General features: G+C 45.4%; 1 protein-coding gene across 3 annotated transcripts; it reads left to right on the top strand.

The window, feature by feature from the left end:
* The first annotated feature begins 209 nt into the window (after nucleotides 1–209).
* Nucleotides 210–5,087, top strand: LOC117840435 (type IV inositol polyphosphate 5-phosphatase 7). 3 transcript variants are annotated; one of them, XM_034720944.2, is made up of 14 exons: nucleotides 210–1,171; nucleotides 1,272–1,359; nucleotides 1,654–1,719; nucleotides 1,872–1,959; nucleotides 2,059–2,163; nucleotides 2,283–2,756; nucleotides 2,905–3,040; nucleotides 3,208–3,401; nucleotides 3,527–3,635; nucleotides 3,727–3,875; nucleotides 4,007–4,262; nucleotides 4,343–4,485; nucleotides 4,642–4,676; nucleotides 4,770–5,087. In XM_034720944.2, the coding sequence occupies exons 1-11, from the start codon at nucleotides 1,142–1,144 to the stop codon at nucleotides 4,233–4,235; spliced, it is 1,668 nt and encodes a 555-aa protein (XP_034576835.1). In that variant the 5' UTR covers nucleotides 210–1,141; the 3' UTR covers nucleotides 4,236–4,262; nucleotides 4,343–4,485; nucleotides 4,642–4,676; nucleotides 4,770–5,087. The 3 variants fall into 3 exon arrangements, with proteins under 3 accessions (XP_034576835.1, XP_034576837.1, XP_034576834.1); XM_034720946.2 differs by having other exon boundaries at nucleotides 211–1,171; nucleotides 4,387–4,485; nucleotides 4,784–5,087; XM_034720943.2 differs by having other exon boundaries at nucleotides 211–1,171; nucleotides 4,387–4,485.
* The last annotated feature ends 17,615 nt before the right edge of the window (nucleotides 5,088–22,702 follow it).

Below are 22,702 nucleotides of genomic sequence, written 5' to 3'. Positions count from 1 at the left end.
TTACGGTCAACAGTGTCCCAAGAAAACCTCAGAAAAGTCCATGAGCCCCAGCCAAAACTTGCAGGGTTTGCCTTGGTTTCGGAGCTAAAGAGCAAAGGCTACGTAGGTAGAAGGGGGAAAGAAAGTAACGGCAACACCAGGAGGCCCCGAAGCTTTAGCTTTATTCCTCCCTCTCCCCTTCATATTTCTCAGCTCCCTTTGTTGCTCCCTCTCACTGCCCACTGCCCCCAGTACTCTCCTCCCTACTGCCGCTGCTGCTCTCCCACTCCCCTACTCCCCCCACCTCGCCTGCACAGCCCGGCTCGTCTTCTCGAACAGCGCGAGCGCGCAGGCGCGGAGCAGCGTGTCCGTCCGTCCGTCCTTGCACTGTCTGCAGCCTCCCCCTCTCCCTCACCGGGCCTTCAAATCCGCGGCCGCGCCATCCGCTGAGCCGCTGCCCCGGTCCTTGCATTGCTCGAGGCAGCGCAGCGCTGGTCGCCTCCGTGCCTTCCGCCGTGTTCCTGGGCTCTCTCATTTACTTCCGCTGCTGTTCTGCCTCTGTGGGCGTTTCTTTATGGTCTGGAGCAGCGGTTAACTGCTTCCGGGCATTGATCTGCCGAGCTGAGATCGTGAGCTGTGGGTTCGGTCTCTGAGAGAGGAGCCCGTTCGGACTCACTGAAAGCCCGAATTTGATCGAGGCCTTGCCCCGTCTTTGCTCGGCTTCTTTACTTCACCTCTAGCGATTTCTTGTGCTGGGGGTGCTGGCAAGAGCTTTCTTGCTTCTGCGCTCGTGGCTTTGCGCCTGAATCCTGCGGTTTCTGCTCCGTCCACTTCGGTTCTTCGTCTTTTCCCCCCAGTGATCTCTCTAAAATTTTCCTAACCCCCTTGCCTTCTTGTGCGGAAGATTGCATTTTGGAGTCTTCCTAAATAGCTCTTGGGAATTCTCTGGTTCGTTAGCCGGCCCATAGTTCAGAAAAGCAAGGGCCAGTTTGGTCTACTTCATTTCACAAAAAGGGGGGAAATTAGGTAGTAAAATCCGGTTCTCCCCTGATTCTGTTCGGAGATACTGTTTGAGAGGAAGTAAAAGCGCCAAGTTTGGAGGTTTCGAGGAGTGGGGGAGACTCATTCCTTGGAGCTAGCTGCATGAGGAAGCATTGAGACAATGAGAGATGACAATTCAAGCAGGAACAAGGTAAGTGTTTCCATATTTGCAGTTATCCTGTTTATTCTTCACAGTGATGTTTCTGTGTTCATCCCTGATCTTGCTTTGGTTGTGATTGGTGTGCATAAAGCTGTCCTGGTCCAGGACCCTTGTTAGGAAGTGGTTCAACATCAAAACGAAGGCGAAGGACTTCCATTCGGATTATGCAGCTGAGGAAGGTACATTCATCTAGCAACACCCTACCACCTTTTTTAACTGTCTGATCTAACAACAGAGCTTCTGTGCATAATAATTTCTCTGCTTAAGTTTCTTTTTACAGCAGTAGGTTTCTGTTATTCTACTAGGATAAAAATGCTTGCTGTTTCCAGATGCACGTTGGCTTCTTGTTTCCTGTTCCCTTTAGTGAATTTCCCCCTTGTGGTTGCAGACGCAACCAAAATATGCTTGTGACTCCAATAAACTAGAACTTTCTTTTACTGATTCTGTGCTAAATTTCCTTCTAATAATTTCAGTCGGAGTGCAGTGGAGGACCAGTTTCTCTGATAGAGATGCGTGCAAATCCAAGAAAAGCAGAACAGGTACATTTTGCTTGCCTCCTGACAGTAACTATGGTATCTTCATATTTTTTTTTCATCCCTTTGTCTGTTTCGTGCAAAACTGCAAATGTCATGACCAAATTATCTTTATGCTTCGTGATGAGTGTGACTGAGTTAACTTTATGTTTACATAGAGAGGTTGCCTAAGAGGAATGTGGATCGAGATGGTAGACTAGGTAATGGATTTGACGGTGCTTATATCACAAACACACAGGATTACAGGTAAATAGACTGTTTCTTTTAGTAAGACTTGATCAATCCACTAATCATTGGTTCAAGGAAATTCCTGTGATATGACAATACATATCCTTGTGCGCATAGGGTCTTCGTTGCTACATGGAATGTGGGAGGAAGGTCACCATCTAGTCATTTGAATCTGGAGGACTGGCTTCATACTTCTCCTGCTGCTGATATATATGTGATAGGGTATATTTCTTAACTTGTGCATTTACTTAACCAAATTATTTCTCTCTAAACCAAGAAGCACCCCTAAAATAAATAAAGCTCAAAATAGAAAAGGAAATTAACATAATTTATCATGCCAGGTTTCAGGAAATTGTTCCCTTGAATGCTGGTAATGTTCTATTGACTGAAGACAATGGTCCAGCGAAGAAATGGGTTTCTCTTGTTAGAAAAACTCTAAATAATCTTGATCAACAAGGCTCTGGTGTCTACAATTACCACACCCCCTCACCAGCTCCAGATCCTATTGTGGAGCTCAATGTTGACTTTGAGCGATCATCAAGAAGACAACGGAACTCGTCATTCTTCCATCGACGTTCATTCCAGTCCTTCAATCGTAGTTCAAGGATTGACATGATGGATCCACACTCGTTAGTGGACCGTCGTTTCAGTGTTTGTGACCGGATTAGCTTCGGGAGCCGGCCAAGTGACGTTGACACTAGTATGAGATGTGGTGGGTCATCTGATGATGAGAATATTGACGAGGAATCCCCTAGTGGTATATTCTTTCCACCAATGCCATGTGGATATGGTGCTCCACTATGCAATGATTCTAGGTAAGTTTCTCAACTCTTACCATAGCATATATAAATAGCTCATCTTTCCTGTTATGAAACTGATTTCCTGCTATATTAGCTATTAAGGATTCCTTTGTTGAATGACTACGATCCTCTGACTGAAATTAATATTTCCATGAAAAATCAGGTATTGCTTAGTTGCAAGCAAGCAAATGGTTGGAATTTTTCTCATGGTGTGGGTACGGAGCGACATAAGGGAGCATGTGAAGAACTTGAAGGTTTCGTGCGTTGGTAGAGGCCTGATGGGCTATCTTGGAAATAAGGTATCCTTTGCTATCTTTTTCATTTCAGATAGGGGTTTACATCTACAGTGTAATGTTTTCAACTATTGTTTAAGACAGTAGATTTTAGTGTATGAATCCATTTTATTGAACCCTTTCTTTTGTGATCCCCATTCCTTATTTCTCTCTTTTTTTTTGTCTTAACTCAGGGATCAATATCAATCAGTATGTCTCTGCATCAGACAAGCTTCTGCTTTGTGTGCACTCACTTAACATCAGGCCAGAAAGATGGTGATCAACTTAGACGAAATGCGGATGTAGTGGAAATTTTGAGGAAGACCAGATTTCCGCATGTTCATGGAGCAGGTGACAAGAAGTCTCCAGAGACAATTCTTGATCATGAGTGAGTAGTGCACTTGTGCTTCTCATGTTCTGCTTTTCTTTACAGATTTTGATTAAACACTTAATAGTTAAAAGGAATTAGTTTGAAAGCATCAATCTTATGCTACCAATTTTATTTCTTTTCAGTCGTATTATTTGGCTTGGTGATCTGAATTACCGGATAGCTCTTTCCTATCGCTCAGTGAAGGCTTTAGTTGAGATGCACAATTGGAAACAGTTATTGGAAAAGGACCAGGTTAGCTATTATAACGTGTAACATGGTTATGCCTCTTGTTATGGAGATGTCTTTGTTTGGTTGGCTTCTTATGTCTGAATTTCTGTAACAGCTTCGGATAGAGCAAAGATTTGGTCGGGTCTTTGCAGGCTGGAAAGAAGGGCGGATTTACTTTCCTCCCACATACAAATACTCGTACAACTCTGATAGATATGCAGGCGATGATATGCATCCAAATGAGAAGCGAAGAACTCCAGCATGGTAAAATTCATTAAACTGGACTTTCTGACATTGCAAAGAACATGTTTACTGTCATCAAATCGAAGCTCCTATGCATGCATTATTCATCTCCTTACACAGTGTTCATAACATCATTTCATTCATTTATGAAGGTGTGACCGTATTCTATGGTATGGCCGAGGTCTAAACCAACTGTGTTACGTGCGCGGTGAGTCTCGGTTCTCAGATCACAGGCCTGTGTACAGCATTTTCACAGCAGAGGTTCAGATTTCGAGCCAAACTCAGTTCAGCGGCATTACTCGTTCTGCCTCTCTCCTGGGGGTAGACGAATTACCATACCCAACTTATCCACGCAGTTACATGGATATAAACTTTTACTGATTGTGCATCTCGATGGAGGCAGCCAAGGTTTGTATTCTATGGGCCTGGCAGCATCACATTGTTTAAAGCTTGTTGCTCTGACTGATGCTCTGAATTCCATGTGACAGCATTCTTTCTACTCATCATAACCCCCATGTGGTGTTGGCTGCAGACATTCCTCGTTACCTGAGTGGCAGAGCGCACCTTCTGATGACTGACTGAAATTCATTCCTCCCAAGATTCCATCGGCTGGAATGTTTGTTGCTAACAGGTGACCCTGAACTTTCCATTCTTTTTGTCTCGTGTTTCTGTGCCCATCGTGTGTCTGGAGTCTGCCTTCGCATGCGCACAGGATATGTTTTCTCAAAATAATGCTTGGAATTTTTGCTGTGATTGACACCCAGTTCCTGCTGTTGTTAACATGCAGATACTAAAGGAGATGCTTTCCGATTGTAAGATCAGGTATGATCTGCTAAACCATGTCATGAAAGTTGTAGTATGTGTGAGATTTAAACAAGCTGTAGGACTAATGCACCTCTTTTTAACCATGAACAGTAATATTTGCACAGTTTTGAAGCTAACCATCTGCGAGTCCCGATTTACCAAAAAAGAAAGGAGTGTTTTTGTGTCCAAGATAAGCTAAAGACTAACATCGTCAAGGTAATTAGCGCTATGCCTTTGAATTAGCCCCCTTCATGACACGATTCTTCCTTTTTTTTTTCCTCTCCCCTGAGCCGTTTGGGCTGGGAAGGAGGCCTGGCTTCTCCTTTTTTTTTGTTTTTCGCTTTTGGTCTCCTGATGTAACAAGAGGAGAGCCGCTCCATCGGCTCAATGAAACAATTTTTTAATCGAAATGATGGCTTGTACAGCAAACTGCTCCTGTAACTTTCCACGCCCATCGTAGAATACGCAACTTGTTCATGCCCGCAGCGAAATGATCACCTGAAACAGCGTGCGTGCCGTGCCATTCTGAATGCTTGTGCACAAAGCAATGTGCTGAAGATATGCAGAGGCTGGTGTGCTCTGCCTCATTGTGCTGGCCTGCTGGGGGGTTGCAAGCTGCTATAGGCCTTGCTTTGCTGCACATCACAGGAAATGAAATGTGCAAGGCATGGGAAAAGCAGTCGGGGGTGCGGGCGGGCCAGGGGACACGAAAGCAGCGGGGCCCTAAAGGCCAAAGTGGGGGGCAGGGCTCAGAGACGGAGAGGGGACTAAGGTGAGGGAGAGTACTCATCAGGGCAGGGGTGCATGCCGATGGCGATGCCATGCCGACTGCTGAGCAGACAGGCCTGTGCCCCCCCTGTAGTACTACCGGTCTACTTGTGTGTGTCGTAGCACTAGCACTAGCAGTAGCAACACCACAGCCTTTGCTTTCTTCGCCTTCTCAAATGGATAGAAGCAAAGAACTGACGGTGGCCCGGTCCGAACTTCGAAGCGGCCCCAAAGTGAGCGAGCCCTGACTAGCATAGCATCTCATTCTCCGTCTCATCTCAGCTGCTGCAAGGGAGGACCACCCTGCGTTCCTTTGTTTCATTCACTTTTTCGACGGCGTACGAGCCCTAGGCTGATTCTGCAAACAGTACTAGTCGCTGCTGCAGTGCTGCTGCTTGTGAGTACGGACCAGGTCTGAAAATTTGGATCAGCTGCTAGTCCAGGACACCTCGAACTCGTCAAGGCAAATGCTAAATATGCACCAGGCCATGCCGTACCAAGTACGTGCTTGGTTCCCGACCTTGCGGCGCCACGCCACGCCGCCGCCACAGCCTGTGGTGTAGCTTTTGGTGGCTCAGAACCAAGCACTTGCACAAGATTCACCCAATATTTGCGTCATGATAAAGGCAAGAATTCAAAGTTTGGTGTAACCTAAGCTCTTGTTGCAAACTTGGATCTTTGTACAAGTGAGTGGGTAACTGACTATACAATCTATGGGACTCTCTTGTCAAAGAGAAAAAAATGAGGTGCCGGATCTTCGTATCGGACGTACCTTATCGCGGCCTGAAGAGCGCCACCGCTGGCCGCCGCTGCCGCGCCGCCACCGGAGAAAAGGCGGCAGCGGCGCCGGCGGCGCACAGCATCATCCGTGCTGCGTGGGCCGCGTGACTCAGCCCGGCCCATCTCGTTATCGCTTCGTTCCTTGCAGGCTCGGATTAAGAAGCTGGGGCCATGGTTCGTGGACCTTCCAAAGCCCAGAAGCTTGATGAGGATGAAAATGGCCCTTCCAACTAAACCCAAACAGTTCCAACGATCAAGCGCCTCAGCGCGGTCCTCGGCGGCCACACAGAAATCCTATCCATCCTCCGGAAGAAAATATTCAACTTAGATAAGAGTTAAGAGGTAGAGAGCACCGTAAGCATGCATAGCTTTAGGGTGGATCTTGACACGTCCCAGCAAGCATGCATAGCTTTAGGGTGGATCTTGACACGTCCCAGCATTCGGTTTGCTCCTTTGTATGGGTGGGATGGAGAGAATATTTTTAGATTTAAAACTTTGATCTCATTTTTCTCAAACTGTAAATGCATTTTGAATTCCATTTAAACTATTGTGTTCCTGAGAATTAATGTAACACAATGAGATCCAATATGACTACGTTTTATTGTATTTTTAAAAATAGACATATTAAATGAATTATCTCAACATTTTGTTTAACTAAAAAAAGTTGGGGAATGTCAAAAAATATTGATAAAAAATGTTGGTGAATGCAAAAAAAAAAGTTGGTACGTGTAAGAAAATGTTGAGAAAAAATGTTGGTGAATGTAAAAGAAGTTAAAGAAAAATGTTGGTACATATATAAAATGTTGCTCAACATTAAGAAATGTTGGTGATAATTTTTTTAAAAATGTTGATGAACATCAATAAATGTTGATAAATATCTAAAAATGTTAAAGAAAAATGTTGCACATGAGCTTAATATAGGCTTTCTGGTGGGTGTATAGGAGCCCTTGCAGCCACGACATGCTGCTACGGGAGGCGTAGTTTCTCGAGGCTAGCGGCAGCTGCAACCCGTTCGTCGCTAGCTTCCACGGCCTCGCACGCAACACAACCACCATGGCTCTCTCCCTCGTCATGGAGTACGTAGGGCCAACCCTTGCTGTGACCTCCTCCGCCGGCGCCACGGCGGGAGCGCGCCGCTGCTGGAGGCCATGGTGCGCGCTGCGATGTGGCAGCTGCTCAGCGGCTCCAAGAAGATGCACGAGCGCCGCATCATCCACCAGGACATCAAGTCTTCCAACATCCTCGTCGACGATGATCGCGGTGCCGTAAGATATGCGACTTCGGGCTCGCCATGTCCGTAATATATAGAATTGAAGGCACCGGAACAAGGTCTTGGGCTGAGCGGCTACCGCTATCACCCTCGGATTTTGGGCTCGGGCCTCCAATATCCACGCGGGTGGATTTCCTAAAATAAGACAAGTGTCAAAACATACTACACGGCGGCATCAAGTTACAATCAGTACTTGGGTACTTAGTTGGTGAACCTCATTATCTTTATGGAGGGCTCCCCCGCCAAGCGCGCGTACTTGACAGTGGACAGCGGCTTCTTTGGCGCGGCCTGCTGGATCGCAGATTGATCCTCACCAGCCTTGGCTGCCGTTTCCACTGCTTGAGTAGCCTACACGCCAGAGGGATGGGCCCTGGAGATGGGAGGCTCCTTGTCATCCTCTAGCTCGATGATTTTCTTCATCGCCGGTAGCTCCTGCTACATGACTTCTGTAGTCGTCTTCTCCGCCTCTGTCTCCTCCTCAACTACCTACAAGTTGTCCATGTCAGAATCAAGATAGCCATGGCGAAAAGGACAACAACATATGAGTACTCAATCCTCATGATCTTGTTCTTCCTTGTGATTATCGGCGGTGGGACTTCATCGGCGGTCGATGACTTCTTCACCACCCGCTTGACAGCGATAGTGATCTTTCTCTTCGGGGGTGGCGCCAATCTAGTCTCCAGGATATTTTCGGCTTCATGCTTTGACGCCTCGGAGGAAAACCCGCCTTGTCTGACTGACGGGGTTTGATGACGAATTTTTCCGCAGCTTCTGATTCAGAGCTGCTAAAGGAGGACCAATCCTCCGACCATTCTTCCTTCTCCTCCACGATCGCTTTCTATATAGACACAATGGTCTGTACACGCGGAGCGGCGCCAGAGCCATCCGATTCGAGTGGAGGAGGAGCAGAGCAAAATAAGTGAATTTTTTCCTGCAAGAATAAACAAGTCAGAAAAGCGACTAGTATCAAAATTGGTACTCAGGGGCTAAAGCCACATGTACTTACACTGCTCCACGGGTTGGTGGTGCAGTGTTCTCGCACGATTGTGGGGATCATCCTTGCGTGCTTGAAGATCCTAGGGGCCAAGTCGTCTGACGACATTCGGGATGGATCCTGGGGGCCCGAGTAGTCATACCCCTAGGTGCAGTGTAGCTGTAGTGGTTGGACTTGCCTCCGCATGAAACTGAAGGCCACGCCTCCTATCAGTCCCTCAGACTTGAGTACAACTATCTTCTCCAAGAGCTCAGGAATCTGAGGGCTGTCTTCATGGTCTGGCTCGTCCAACCACCGATTATTCCATACTAGGCGGTGGCCGGTCACCTTGGGAAGTCGTGACTCATGATTTCCAATGTAAACCACTTGTCCTTTCACCCTGAGTGGGAATCAATCAACTCATATTCCAAGTACGAGTTTTTGCTCTTCTCCCGCAACTGGATGCCCCCCCCCGACTACTCTTCGGTGTGTTCCAATTTGGGGTGGGGTTTCACTCTGAATAGCTTCTGGAAAAGCTGGAAGTGGGGCTGGATCCCAAGGAACACCTCGCACAAATGCACAAAAATTGCTATGTGCAAAATTGAATTGGGGTTGAGGTGGACTAATTCCAATTTGTAGTACCTCAATAACCCACGAAAGAAATCAGAGGTGGGGAGAGCCAGACCTCGCTCGATGAAGTGTGCGAAGATCACCGTCTCATGGGTGTATCTCTGCAGAGGCTAGGGGTTGCCGAAGGCCTCCATCCAATCGATGAAGTTCTTCTCCTGGAGGAGCTTAACATCTACATACGTCTGGATGTCTATCTCCTTGATCATTCTTCTAGGCGCAGGCTTGGTTTGGCGGAGCTGTCTGGTCCGTCTTGCCATACTTTGGTGCTGGCAACTGGATTTTTTTCTCCTTCTTCATGGCCTTCCTCTTCTTGCACTCAGCCGCCTTGCTGGATGACACTTTCTTCCCCATTCATGTTGCCGCGAGGGTCTTCTTGGGGGCTAAGCTGGGGGAGACGGTGGCACTCGAGCTCAAGAATGGCAAGCGGTGGCTCTAGGGCTACAGTATAGAAGACGAACATGCAGAATGGCTTGGGTGAAACAGAATGGATGAATTCCTCCGTTATTTATAACCGCGACGCAGTTAACAAGGGTGAGATTAACGGGAATATTCTGTTTTTAAAAGCCCGAAGTTATTGTTGGCAGTTTCCAATTTTCTCGGAAAGGGATAAGGTTACTGTTGGCGAACGGTCACATTGATCAGTGGTTGACCCTAATACCCAAACTAGTCAGTAATGGCTCGGGGGTTGCGTGCCACGTGCCTATCAGCTAAAAAGTTTTTTCTTTGGGTTCCAAGGTAAAAGAGATGTGAAATTATAAGATTGACCCTCAGCTTAATTCTTCGATTCAACCTAAGGCTCGGGAGCTACTCCATACGGAGTGCGATTTTCATCGCACTTCCATATAAATTTCAAGATTGAAGATTCAAGACCAAGTTAAAAGAGGCTTGAGTACATTCTAGCCGTCTGACAGTACTCATGTGCGTTTGAAGAAGAAGATCCGATGGAGTACTCGAAGAGCACCACGAACTAGTCGGTGAAGCCTTCAAAACTACTCGGAACTGCTACATTTGACTAAAAAGTACTCGGGGGCTTGTTGGCCATACATCTATGGGCCCATCGAAAGGTTTGGACAGTCCTACAATATAGGGCTGTACATCGAGACATGTTAGACATGGAGACTACGATACAGGACGGCGTGGTCTATATGGAGGACAAGAACTAGTCGAGGATTATAATACTACATTGAATAATACTACCGCTTTTGCTGGCATCACTGATTTGTTTGAATTATTTCTTAATATCCCTTGGAATAAGTTGATTTCTTGCAATAATAGAGGACCACTCCAATACAATAACATGTTAAACATTTAACATTTAACATAAGTTGATCGAGATTCTAAGCAGTGACAGTGGATCAGTGACTACAAGTGATGGATCACCATTTATTTAGCTGTGAACAAGCGAGCGAAGGTTGTTTTGGGACGCACTGTGAAGATGTTGATGAGCTAGGCACGGACGTCGTGCTCGGCGAGGTTGCTAATGATTAGCCTAAACGTAATATGCAAATGACTTCCCAAAGTGGATAATTTTATCTATTACACCATTATAGTTATATAACGATCCTATCTTTCTTATAAAGTGACTTGATTTTCTCTATTTGTTTTTCATAGAGTTAGATGGAGTGAAGTTCTAGCTGTGTAGCAAAATCAATTTTCACCGTTAGAAGAAGATGATTGTGCAGGTGCTGTCGTTTGCTCTTGTGCAGGTGTTGTCGTTTGCTCTTGTGCCATTGCCAGATATATGTCATCATGTCAACTATACAAGCATTTTCTGAAACATTAGCTATGTGGTAGTACAATTAGATTCGAGAATAGAATGATGCTCATTTTATGATTTACGGATGAATTTCATGATGAATTTAGTCATTATACTTTGTTCCAGTTTAACTTTGTCATTCACGATGACATGTTGTTCAAGTAGCTTGATGCTGTGGAGACGAACCACAAGCCACTAAAAAAGTGATGTGTTCTTGAATCTTGACAATGACCATATTGATCTACACAGCTGAATTACCCTATCTCTCCTGATGGTGAGATCATTATTGCAATTCTTTATGGTGTTTCATGCTTGCCACATTAGTTCTTGTCCCCTAACTGCCGATGGATGATACAGATTTGGATCTTCGGCCATTTGACCCATTGTGCGTAGAAGGAGCACGATGAAATGTCTAATAGACTGCAGTCTTGCATGAACTATCTGATGCCAAGGTACACCGACGGGTATTATTGGTCTCCATTGTTTATTTTCAAAGATGCTAGCTTCCTATCTACGTCGACATATTTGGGATTTGACTGCTGCTGCTCGTCACTGTGTTGATCGGTGATGGTGTGCTTGGTGCTGGTCAGTGGTCATAGCATCAATGTTCTCATGATGTAGCTGGTGGTGGAGCAAAACTGTTGCTAGACGCATGATTGTAGCAAGTGTGCAAAGGTGCCGGCTTCCATAGGTATTTGTATAGCTAGATTGTCTGGATTGTCAGATGCCGCATAGGTATTAATCATATGTCCTTGTCTGGATTGTCAGATGTTTCATGTACTTCCATAGGTATTTGTATAGCTAGAACATAATTTCAGAGATCATAGAAAAAGAAGCACAGTTTTTTTCATTGCCATTGTTGTTTTTTCCCTCTTAAATCACCATCATATATCAAACTGCACAATTTCATTTCTTATATTCGGTGTACCTGCAGAGAATATACATTTGTGTTCCCCAGCCATACCTGGCAACTAATCTATATGTTCCTCCTATCATAGTCCTCTTCTAGCCTGCTATCATATAAGTATCAAATCCAACATTTATAATGTTTTGAAAACTCATTACGCTAAGAAATCGTTTCCTGGACAGAAGTGTTAACAAAGTGCTAAAAAACTGATTGATGCATGACATGGACAGTGCTTGAGCTGAAAGAGATCATCCTGGGGTCTAACTGAACTTTCCGTGTAAGGTTGTTTGGTCAGCATCAAGGACACTGCAATTCGTGATAATGAGAATGGTAAATGCTGGTGGGTACAGAAATGATGTTTGATTCCCTATTTATATCATATAATAATGTGCAGGCCTTTTCCTGAATTAAGGATTTGTTCTGCAATAATTACCTTGTGTAGGGAGGAAATTTGATATTTATTCCTAGGAAAATGGTGTCATATATGATCTGCACCCCATAGACGGTCAGTCCTCTGCTCTTCTGATTGTTTTGCATATTGCTAAGTAACAACATGAAGCGTCCCCACACAAGTAGAGACTAAATGTGATACAAATATCAGTCCCAGGAGGCTGATAACACATTTATTCGACAGATAATTCAGTTACCGTACAACTCCCGAGGGAGTGGGCGTGAAAGCCACGCAGCGATAAACAGTAAATAGATAACGGCGGCTAACCAAGCGACTGCCAAAAGACAACACTCGGGACTACACGGCAGCAGCAGCATCTTGGGCAGGGCAACACCACAGGCAGCGTCGGGTGCGGACACAACCTCTACTCGAGGTCTTCTGCGACGAACTCAGGGTCTTCCTCTGTAGCAATGAAGCAAGGGTGAGTACTAACGTACTCCACAAGTCCAACCCCATCCACGGAGGGGATACACGCAAGATTATGCACAAGTATAATCAAGGGTAGGCTAAGGTTTATTTTTGCGGTAAGGCTAATTTTTAACACATGCAGGGGATCGTTTTCGGAAAGGTTTTTGTAAAGTTCCCTTTAATACCCGAAATACTGAGTGGGGTTGATCCTACACAAAGGATCCAAGATTTTATCGCTATCGGACTCCCCGTCCGTCATAGCGCACGGCACAACTGCCGGACTCTTCTGAAATTTCCACACACACACACACACACACACACTCATGACATTCTTGCCCAAATACTAGTTATGTGACCAAGCCGTAATTCGTCCAATACCGTGGACACGGCTACCCGGATAGGTTTTCACTCTGCAGAGGGTGTACACTTTTCCCACAAGTAGGGTACCGTAGCGCAATCACCTTAGTGACGGTACGGATCCTAACAAAGCCATTACCCACCTTAGCTAGGACTGGCTAGTTCTCACGGAACACCCAAGGGGTCCACAGCTCATTCAGGAGACCGTAACCGGAACTCAAGTCACCAAGATCTTAATCCTTTTCCGTGGGTTCCCGTCGCTCACCAGCACTCCTGAGGACTAACCATCCAGCTAGTGGGATTTATGCTAAGCCGTTGCCCATACAACGGTCGAGTGGTTGCACGATAGTGGAATTAGGCAAGATGACACATTAACTCGGTCCTTAATTACGACCGGATGGATATCTCCCGACATTGCCCAACCACCAAGGTACGAGCACAACAACTGGGCATCCCACACAAGGAACGCCCATCCATCCCGTCCGCACATTTCTTTTCCCGAACCAAAAGCCATTATTCTTACTTGGACACACACACACACACCTTAATTTCCTGATTACACCATTGTAATAATGTTTGCATTTGAGTAACAGATTCCTAAGCGTTCTAGCGGCGGTTATCAACTAAACAGAGCGAGTCATATTTAGAGATAAGCATAGGGCAACAAGGAATGTTCATATCAATCAAGGGGTGACTATCCAACCATGTCTTGCGGTGAAATAATATGCATTTTGTAAAACAGGCCAATAGGTTGTGTTTGAAAAACTTAGGTATTAAGTATGCATCAAAAGGGTGAGATTGGACTTGCCGTCTTCAAAGCCTTCCGGGAGTTCTGGCTCGCGGTACTGGTCCTCGGGCTCGGGCTCGCGGTCAAACTCTTCCTCGGGCTCCTCCTCGGGCAATCCGCGATCTACGGCACACACAAACAGACACACAAATAAATAAAAGGAAAACGGTTTTTAACCGGGAGCTCCGAACAGGAAATGCGAACGGAAAATAGGTAGAGGGATTATTTTTGGGAAATTTGGATATAGATCGGCGGAAGTATGCTGGAGGATGACGTGGTAAAATTTGGGGTTAATTGGAGGAAGTTTGGCGCATGAAATGACGGGTTAAACACGAATTAGGGCTTAATCGGAGGCTTAGGGCTGATTTTTAATAAACCAGGGACCTATTTGTAATTTCTTTCGGAAGTGGAGGGGCTTATGTGTAATTTGGGGGAAACTTGGGGTCGGATCTAAAATCAAAGGTAATTTTCTTCTTCTTCTCCAGGAACTTGGAGAGAAAGAGGGAGAGAGAGAGTGGGCCGGCAGCCGGCCGGCCGGGCGTCGCCGGCGGCGAGCCGGGGGCGGCGGGCGGTGGAGGAAGAGGAGGGGGGCCCGTTTTGCCCCTCACCTTGGGGAGGGGTGGACCGGGCGCCGGTCTTTGGGCGAAGGAAGGCGGCGGCGGGGCTCACGGCGGCGGCGGTGGCGCACGGCGGCGGCGGTGGCGCACGGCGGCGGCGGCGGCTCGTAGTGGGTGCGGTGGGGGTGCTGGTGGGTGGAGAGTGGGGAGGCCGGGCGGCTTTTTATAGGCGGCGGGGAGGGCGCCGGCGGTGGCGTGCGGGTCGGGGCGCGGGGTGGCGCCAGGCGCCGGGCGGAGTGGCGGCGGCGTACGGCGGGGTAGGGGCCGGGCGGGCCGGCCGGGGAGTGGCGCCGGGCGGCGGCACGTGCCCCCCCCGGGCGCGGGCCAAGGCGGCCAGGCGGCGTGGCGCCAGGCGCGCCGGCAGGGCCGGGCGGACCGGCGCGACGCGCCTGTCGTGGGCGCGGCCGGGTTCAGGCGCGGGCGGGGTCGGGCGCCAGGCGCCGTGCGGAGTGGCCGGCGGGCCCAAGGTAGCCGGGCGGCGTGGCTCCAGGAGGGAGGGGCGCCGGGTAGTAAATGAGTTGGGGCCGGTCCGGGTGCCAGGAAGAAGAAGGAGGAGAGAGAAGGAGGGAGGAAGAAGAAAGGAGAAGGAGGAAGAAAGAAGAAGGAAAAAGAAAAAGGAGAAAAGGGGAAGAAAAAGAGAAGGAAAAAGGAGGAGACCAGCGGCACTCGCGGCACGCGGTCGGAGCACGCGCACGGCGTCTGACACCGGCACGCGGCGAGATTCGCGGGCACAGATAAAAAGATAGGTGGGGGTCGGTATGGGTACCGGGACGGCGAAATTGCCGGGAAGGGTTCCGATTTCCGGGAGCTCAGCGGTAAAAGATTTTAAAGACGGTTTTTAACGGGTGATTTTTGTTAGTGATTTTCGTGGGCGTTACACAACAGTACTTGTTCGTGATGTTTTTAAATATTGCTAACATAAACTACTTTGAGAGCCCTTTTAAAATCATGATTTTTGGGTTGCAGGTTTTTGACCAATCATTAGCAGCCTGATGAATTGGAAGCACAAGTCATTATCTCTGGGTTGCGAGTTTCTGGTCAATCATTAGCACCTTAGAATGCTGCAATTCTCAGTTTTGTTGGACAATATCCAGAACTCTAAAATTATAGTTGGCTAGTTGAAATACAGTATCTGTTGCTCGTTAGCTGCTTCCATTGTGCTATCTATCCTGCGCCGACTACTGTGTTTCTGTCAATCTTGATATATGAACATTATTGCAGTTGGCATGTAAGAGCAAAAATATATGTACATACGTTTTAATAAGAATAAGCCAACTCGAGATGCATGGATGATTGGATGGTGATGCCTTTAGCTAAAATAGCCTTATCTTGATCTACAGTTGTGATCATAACTTAATGTATTTTGAGAATTGTACACCTGCAAAGACACATCTAGAATCACGTTTCAGGCCTGTGCATCAGCCAAGAGATGGTGTTCGTTTTACAGTGTGCTATCCCCCTCATGAAAAAATGTTCAGATTATTTTAAGTTGCTTACTGAAATTATTTTCTCTCTGACTGCAAATGGAAGTCACAAAGAGGGAACATTTGTGAGACCATTATATCAAAAATGCAATGGGGATGCTTTTCTTTTCTTCCATTTTGCTTGTTAAACTATATTATGCAAGTGCAGTGGGGACATTCTCTTTCTAGAAGATTTACATGATTTAGGCTAGACTTGAGGTCCGAGTCTAACATATCTTAATAATATGATGTGCCATGATTCCTAAATTGCAGTTTACTCTTGAGGTTTTTTACTTATTTATCTGTTACTGCACTATGTTCGTGCTCCTCTAGTACATATGCATCCTGGAAAAATGGATTGATATGTGTCTGTTCTTTCTTGAGACGTGCAGATAAATAGTCCCTTTCTTGTAATGAAAAAAAATTCAGATCAATCGACATCGACCTTGAGGTTATAATGCATTCTTTGTTAATGCACAACGTGGTTGTATCACTCATGGTGAATGCAGGAATATGATGGAGGAAAAGGGGCTGCTGGATTTGCCCCCCTATAACCCCACTCCTATGCCAAGGTTCATGTCGTTTGTGCCATTAGAGGTAACTGAGGATAGGATAGCATAGCTATCTAGCTTTTGTGTTTGAATGTGATCATTCTTAATTGCTGATTATGCAGGTTTCTTGCTGCTTAGCTTCAAGATCCCTACTGGTGGCGGGATAATAGGCAATAGACATTAGGTTTAGCGGGGTTTGTTCTAAAACCATTTCTGGACAGAAGCTTTTCTCCTATCCATCTACTGACTGTTCTTTTTATATAACTTAATGGATGACTCTCCCTGATGGTTGATTTGTGTTGCATCTGTAATGCGAATGAACATGAGATGTCCTGTATGCTTGTTTAATAAAATTGGATGTATTGTATTTATGTCAGTTGTTTGCCACTAAGATTAGAATGGTATCTATCTATGATTTGTGTTGCCCAACGCATGGGCACGATACTAGTCAGTGTGTGTCTATATATATATATATATATATATATATATATATATATATATATATATATATATATATATATATATATATATATATATATATATATATATATATATATATATATATATAGAGGTGTTTATCTATGACTAGCCATAGAATAGTTATCCTGTGGCCGGATCAAATGGTTCACCCGAAGCAATTACTGGCGCTATCATTTTATCGGCTTGGCTCAATCTGCTTCCATCGGCTTGGCTCAAGCAGGCAAGCAGGCGCCCACCCATCCTGAGATCCATCCGATGATATCCACAGCCGCACAAAAATCACCGTCACCCATCCCGCCCGCGCCGCCCAAAATCATCGGTGTCCATCCCGCCCGCGCCGCCCGGCCGCCTGACCCTTCTCCAGCTGCCGCTGCTCTGGTTCATCCCCGCTGACGCCGCCACCGCCAAAAATCGCGCCCGCCGCCCTGGTTCGTTCGCCGGATCCGGGATGCCCAAAATCATCGTCGTCCATCCGGCCCGCGCCGCCCGGCCGCCTGACGCTTCTCCAGCCGCCGCCGCACTGGTTCATCCCCGATGCCGCCGCCACCGCCAAAAATCGCGCCCGCCGCACTGATTCGTTCGCCGGATCCGGGATGCGCAATCTACCGGAGACGCGGCCGATTTCGCATCACGGGAAGATATTCTCCCCGATTGCCGAAGCTTCCTCAATCCACGGCATAAAAAGCTGGCCCCCGACCCCCCCAAAGGAACATCGCATTGTTGCTGCTGGAGGCGCCCCAATCCTCCACCGGCGACGCTCCTGGCCGGTTCCAACCTTTGCCCTCACGCCAGACTGTTGCTGCCGGCTTTCTTGCAGGAGAATCGCAATCCAAGCCAGCGTAGGGACCCTGAGGTAAGCATCTCGTAATCCTGACTCAATGGATCACCATTGTTATGTTAACATCAAAGTTAGCTGCGAGTGTTGACAAAATTAAGATGCAAGCATCTCAATTTGAACTGATTATGATGTTGTCGCCACGGACCTAGTTGGCTTCTGTCGGCTGATTATGATGTTACTGCACAATCCTGATTGCGAAGCTTTTATTTATTTGTCTGATTAGCCCGGTTGCATTGCGAACTCCAAATGCAGCCATATCTTGTGAATGACGATGTCATGGAAGTCTCTGCATTTTTGTTTGTTTCAATGGTCTGTATATAGATGCAGGTTGCCTAGCACCCATATTTGTTTGGTTCCATCTATTATCTGTTCATGAACAAGTAGGTCTACTACTCCAGGTACCATGCACCATAGATATCTACTCTATGTGGTAACTCTTTGTCGTTATGGTAAATAACCATTTGTAGTAATGCCTGGTTGTGGTAACTCGATGTCTGTAGCACACCCTTTCGCTCAAAACATAAGATTATTGTAAATAACATGTAACGGGCATATCAATTATAAAATCATCGTTAACAGACTCTTACAAATCGGTTGTTGGATCTACTAAGTTAGCAAAAGCGGCTATTCTTTTTTTTTGGAAAATCCAAAATAGACTTATGACTGAATACAACTGACAACCATGGCCTTCTGACTTGTGTTGCAGATTTGATTGGACCAACGTTGCTACTCCTGAGGCAAGACATTCACCAAAACATCCAGCTAATTCATCTGTACGAACCTGGTAATTACCCAGCAGCATATATTTTATGTACATATTATCTTTGTTTAATGATGCATCATTGTTACAGCATAGATATTATAGTAAATCCACAGTACTCCAATTACCAGGTTACACAGTACTCCAATTTCTTTTTGCCATTTTTTTACGTGTGCACCAATATTATAGTAAATCCACGCTGGCCTGTCGTACATTCATAGTCAGATTTCAATACCTACATTATGTGGTTTTACTACTGCAATGCATGAAAAAACTTACACTACTTTCACCTGGTTATAGCATGGAAGCTCCGTTTCAATGCTACATTAGGTTGCAAAATATATATACAATTTACCACTTCTTCATATTCATGTCGTCTCTGCATTTTTTGTTCACTGCATATATCATGTGGTAAGTTAACCATATATTTTAATATTTATTGGATATAGACTGGAAGTTCCAGCAAAGGGTGTTTGTCCTGCTGCAGTTTTGACAGATACATTAGGTTATGCAAATATCCATGTTACATTGTTTCATGGATAATAATATTTTCCTTTCTAAAAAACAGGACATGAAGAAAATTCAGGGCAGATTAAAATCTTTCGGGATCTGCACCACACAAGGCGAATGGACCTTTGATGTTAGCGCGGTCACCGGGGCAGCCGATGCACAGCCAGTTGCAGGAGCTGATGCACAACCACAACCAACAGCACCCCCTCAAAAACCTGGTGGCCAAGATGCAAATCTTGCAAATAATATTATCAAACCACTGACCAGAAATGGGCAACAGTTGCACGGCGAAACAAGCAGCGAAAGGGATCTCCCTCGGAGTGATGTTAATGACGATGATGATGCCTTCATGGAACCCCCACCGAGGCAACCAGTAGCGAAGAAACAGTGTATCAATGCAACTTGCAAGGTACAATAGTAAACCAACCTTCTCTTTTTTTACTTTCAAGGTACAATTTACTTCATTTTCAATTTTTGTGGTAAATTACCTGAGTCAGCCTGCCCAATGCTCAACCGTGGCATTTTACTATATATTTGACATGTGGTTCATTTACATACATAAACATTATGAGAACCGATTCTTCCACCACTCACACTTACTACAGCCTTTTCATATCTTCATTTGGCAGCTTGCCAAGAACCCCGTCAAGTATGCTCACGCACCTACAGTTCGATGTGCACCATCAACATTTAACTCCTTTGTCGACCACCTAACACTTTGGCAGCGTAGGCGAATCAAAGATATGGGTTTTGGTGGACTCCTTTGTGTTGCAGCAGAGAGGTTAGAGAGCAGAGAGCTATTGAAGTTCCTGTTCGACAGGCTAGACCCCAAAACCATGGTACTGAATGTTGCAAAAGATAAGGGTATCCATGTCACCCCGTTCGTGGTAAAGCAGGTGCTTGACTTACCAGAAGGTGGTGAAGATATTGTGTTGAGTACACACATTCAAGCATCCAAGGCGTTATCTGCTCTCAAGACTTTGTTGGGTTTACAAGAATCCCACGACCTGAACGCTAGCCATCTACAGAAGACCCTGAAGGATGATCTGGAGCTAGGGTCTGGCATGATTACTGATGACATGGCAATAAGATTTTTCTTTATCATTGCATGCAACAAACTTCTGTTCCCAAGCACCGACAACAACATTAGGTGCAAGGATGTTTACCTCACTAGAGATCTGTCTTGCTTACCAGCTCTGAACTGGTGTAAGGCTGTTGTGGATGACCTCCGAGAAGCTGCACTCAATTGGCAGTCCGACAAAGCAAAGAAATCATTCTCAGGATGCGCAATATTATTGATTGTAAGTACACCATCTTGCCATCCATATGCATGCCATGACTGGGAGTAAATTAATTACTGATTTATATTGCTGTAAATTAATTACTGATTTATATTGTTGTAGATACTGTATTTGGACAACCTACAATGCCAACATCAGGTTCAGCACATGGACACTCCTCGTGCAAAGTACTTTACTCAAAATGTGATAAAAAAGATAATCAGTGCCGATAGGACCAAAGATCAACAAGGGAAGGCTACATTTGGGCTGTTACCGGTTCGGTCTATTCACACATGTCCTATTTTTATTATGTCAAATATTCTCCAGTATTTCCCCCCTAATACACTTCGTGTGTGCAGCTTAGGAACATCATCGATACTTGCTACCATACAACTGAGAACCCATCTTCAACTACCCCACCCAGCATTGAACCATTGCCCACAACACGTATCCATAGTATGCAAGCAGAACTGCGTGGTATAGTTCATCAGATTAGTGCCGAGCCTAGGAAGACGCAGGCAATGCAAGCCTTGGCAAGTTTTGATGCCAAAGCCAAGGAAGCATCCAGATATGTAACCATTGCACAACAGATGCTATCAGATGCACATCAGTCAGCCACTCACATTCTACAGGCAATTTTGAATGACGAGATTCATGGCAATAATAGTGAAGATCATGACAATCAAGCCCACGCTTCTGATGCAGGTACTGAAAAACATATTGGTTTACTATTTACCAGGTTTTAATACTAAAAATATTACTGCCCACTGCCATCATATTGATTTACTATTTCATCATTTTCCATATACTATCTTACTATATGCAGCGCAAGCCAATGATGTCGATATGAATGGACACATTACACATAATGTTGGATCTGAAAATGTATTTGGTGCAGCACATGACAACATAATGGAAGGCGACCTTTCACCCGTGTGTACTCAGGTTTCTAATGCATTGTTCAGTAACAACACTACTATTTTAGCACCAGCAGTGCCATCTTCTGAACACATATTTGATTCTTCATGTATAGGTTCACACAGATGTGATGATTGATCACATCGTGCCTCATGTTCCGGCTAAAGGAGACCCTGTCGCACCTTCACCAAATGGCAGTATGGATTCTTTTCAAATAGTTCCATCATCCTTTTCTCCGGCTACTTATTTTAGTTCAGTTGTACACACTCACACCTGTATTTTTTATGCATCAACCTTACAGTAAACTATCTGTTCTTCAACCACACTTCTGTGTGAACCTATATATGAATATGTAACATATTATATATTCTGCTTGCGGGCAGCAACAGGATTAAAATTAATGTCTTCAGAATATAACATTTTCTTAGTGACATCACAACAGTACTGATTGCCTTACATTACAAGAGCAAGTTGCACATGATCAGCAGCTACCTGCTACGTTTAGTAATGGTTGACTATAATATCACAAAGTTATTAGTCCCTGCTTACCACGGCATGGTCTGGGATTTGTGACAGATAAATTATGTGTATGTACTACCATATTTATTATGTTGTGCAAATATACATGTTAGTCTCTTTTTCCAAAAAATAACAGGAGATGAGGAAAATATTCAAGCTGCAACCAACAAAGATGATGCACTTGGCCCTATTCTTCTACAGCCTTGCACACAAGATGAGTTCATCCATCGTCCAGCTATTGCTCCAAGGCCACAAAGACTTACAAAACGACCAGCCAGGTACGTGTCCCCTTTCAAAGGCGATCCACAAAGAGCTAAAGCTCCACAGTTAACAGCACATGCTGTTAGGAAAAAGTTCAGAACTGACATGAAGTGCAAAAGGTATTGTTTGCAACCTACTCCTGAAGATCCAATGCTGCATGCACACACTTACGAGTCATTTCTTTGCATACCAGCGATATTTTCATCCGCACCGGCTTGAGAGAATTCAGTGGATTAGATATAGAGGAGTCTTTCCTTGATGGCGAGATGCTTTCCACTCAGTTCATGTCATACCTTGTGGCCTGCATGAGCTACGATGAATGCCACATGCCTGATGGTGGTGGGTATAGGGTCTTTCTATCTCAAGAGCTTGGGGTGAGCGCGTACCTAATCCATTCACTACACAATTCAGGTAAAAAAATTTACACCCTCTAATGCCATTATATTATACATCCAGGAATATGTCAATATTGAGGAAGATGAAGAGTTCTCTCAGTGGGAATCACATCAGGCACTAGCTGTCTTACAGCGAGATATTGGAGATCTTGACGCAACCAAAGTGAAACTAGTAAGTACTATCTACTCCCGACAACCACATCAATGTACTACAAAAAAAGGCTGCCAACTGATTTTGAACTTACAGTTTCCGCACTTCATTTTAACTCTGTCATGTCTAGTTCCTTTTGCCGGTTATGGAGGAGGAGCACTATACCATCTACTGCATCAACTTCATACATGACCGCATTGATGTAATTGATTCT

The sequence above is a fragment of the Setaria viridis genome, chromosome 9 (assembly GCF_005286985.2).
Source record: "Setaria viridis chromosome 9, Setaria_viridis_v4.0, whole genome shotgun sequence".
NCBI classification, from domain to species: Eukaryota; Viridiplantae; Streptophyta; class Magnoliopsida; order Poales; family Poaceae; genus Setaria; species Setaria viridis.
This window is presented reverse-complemented; position numbering and strand designations above follow the sequence as displayed.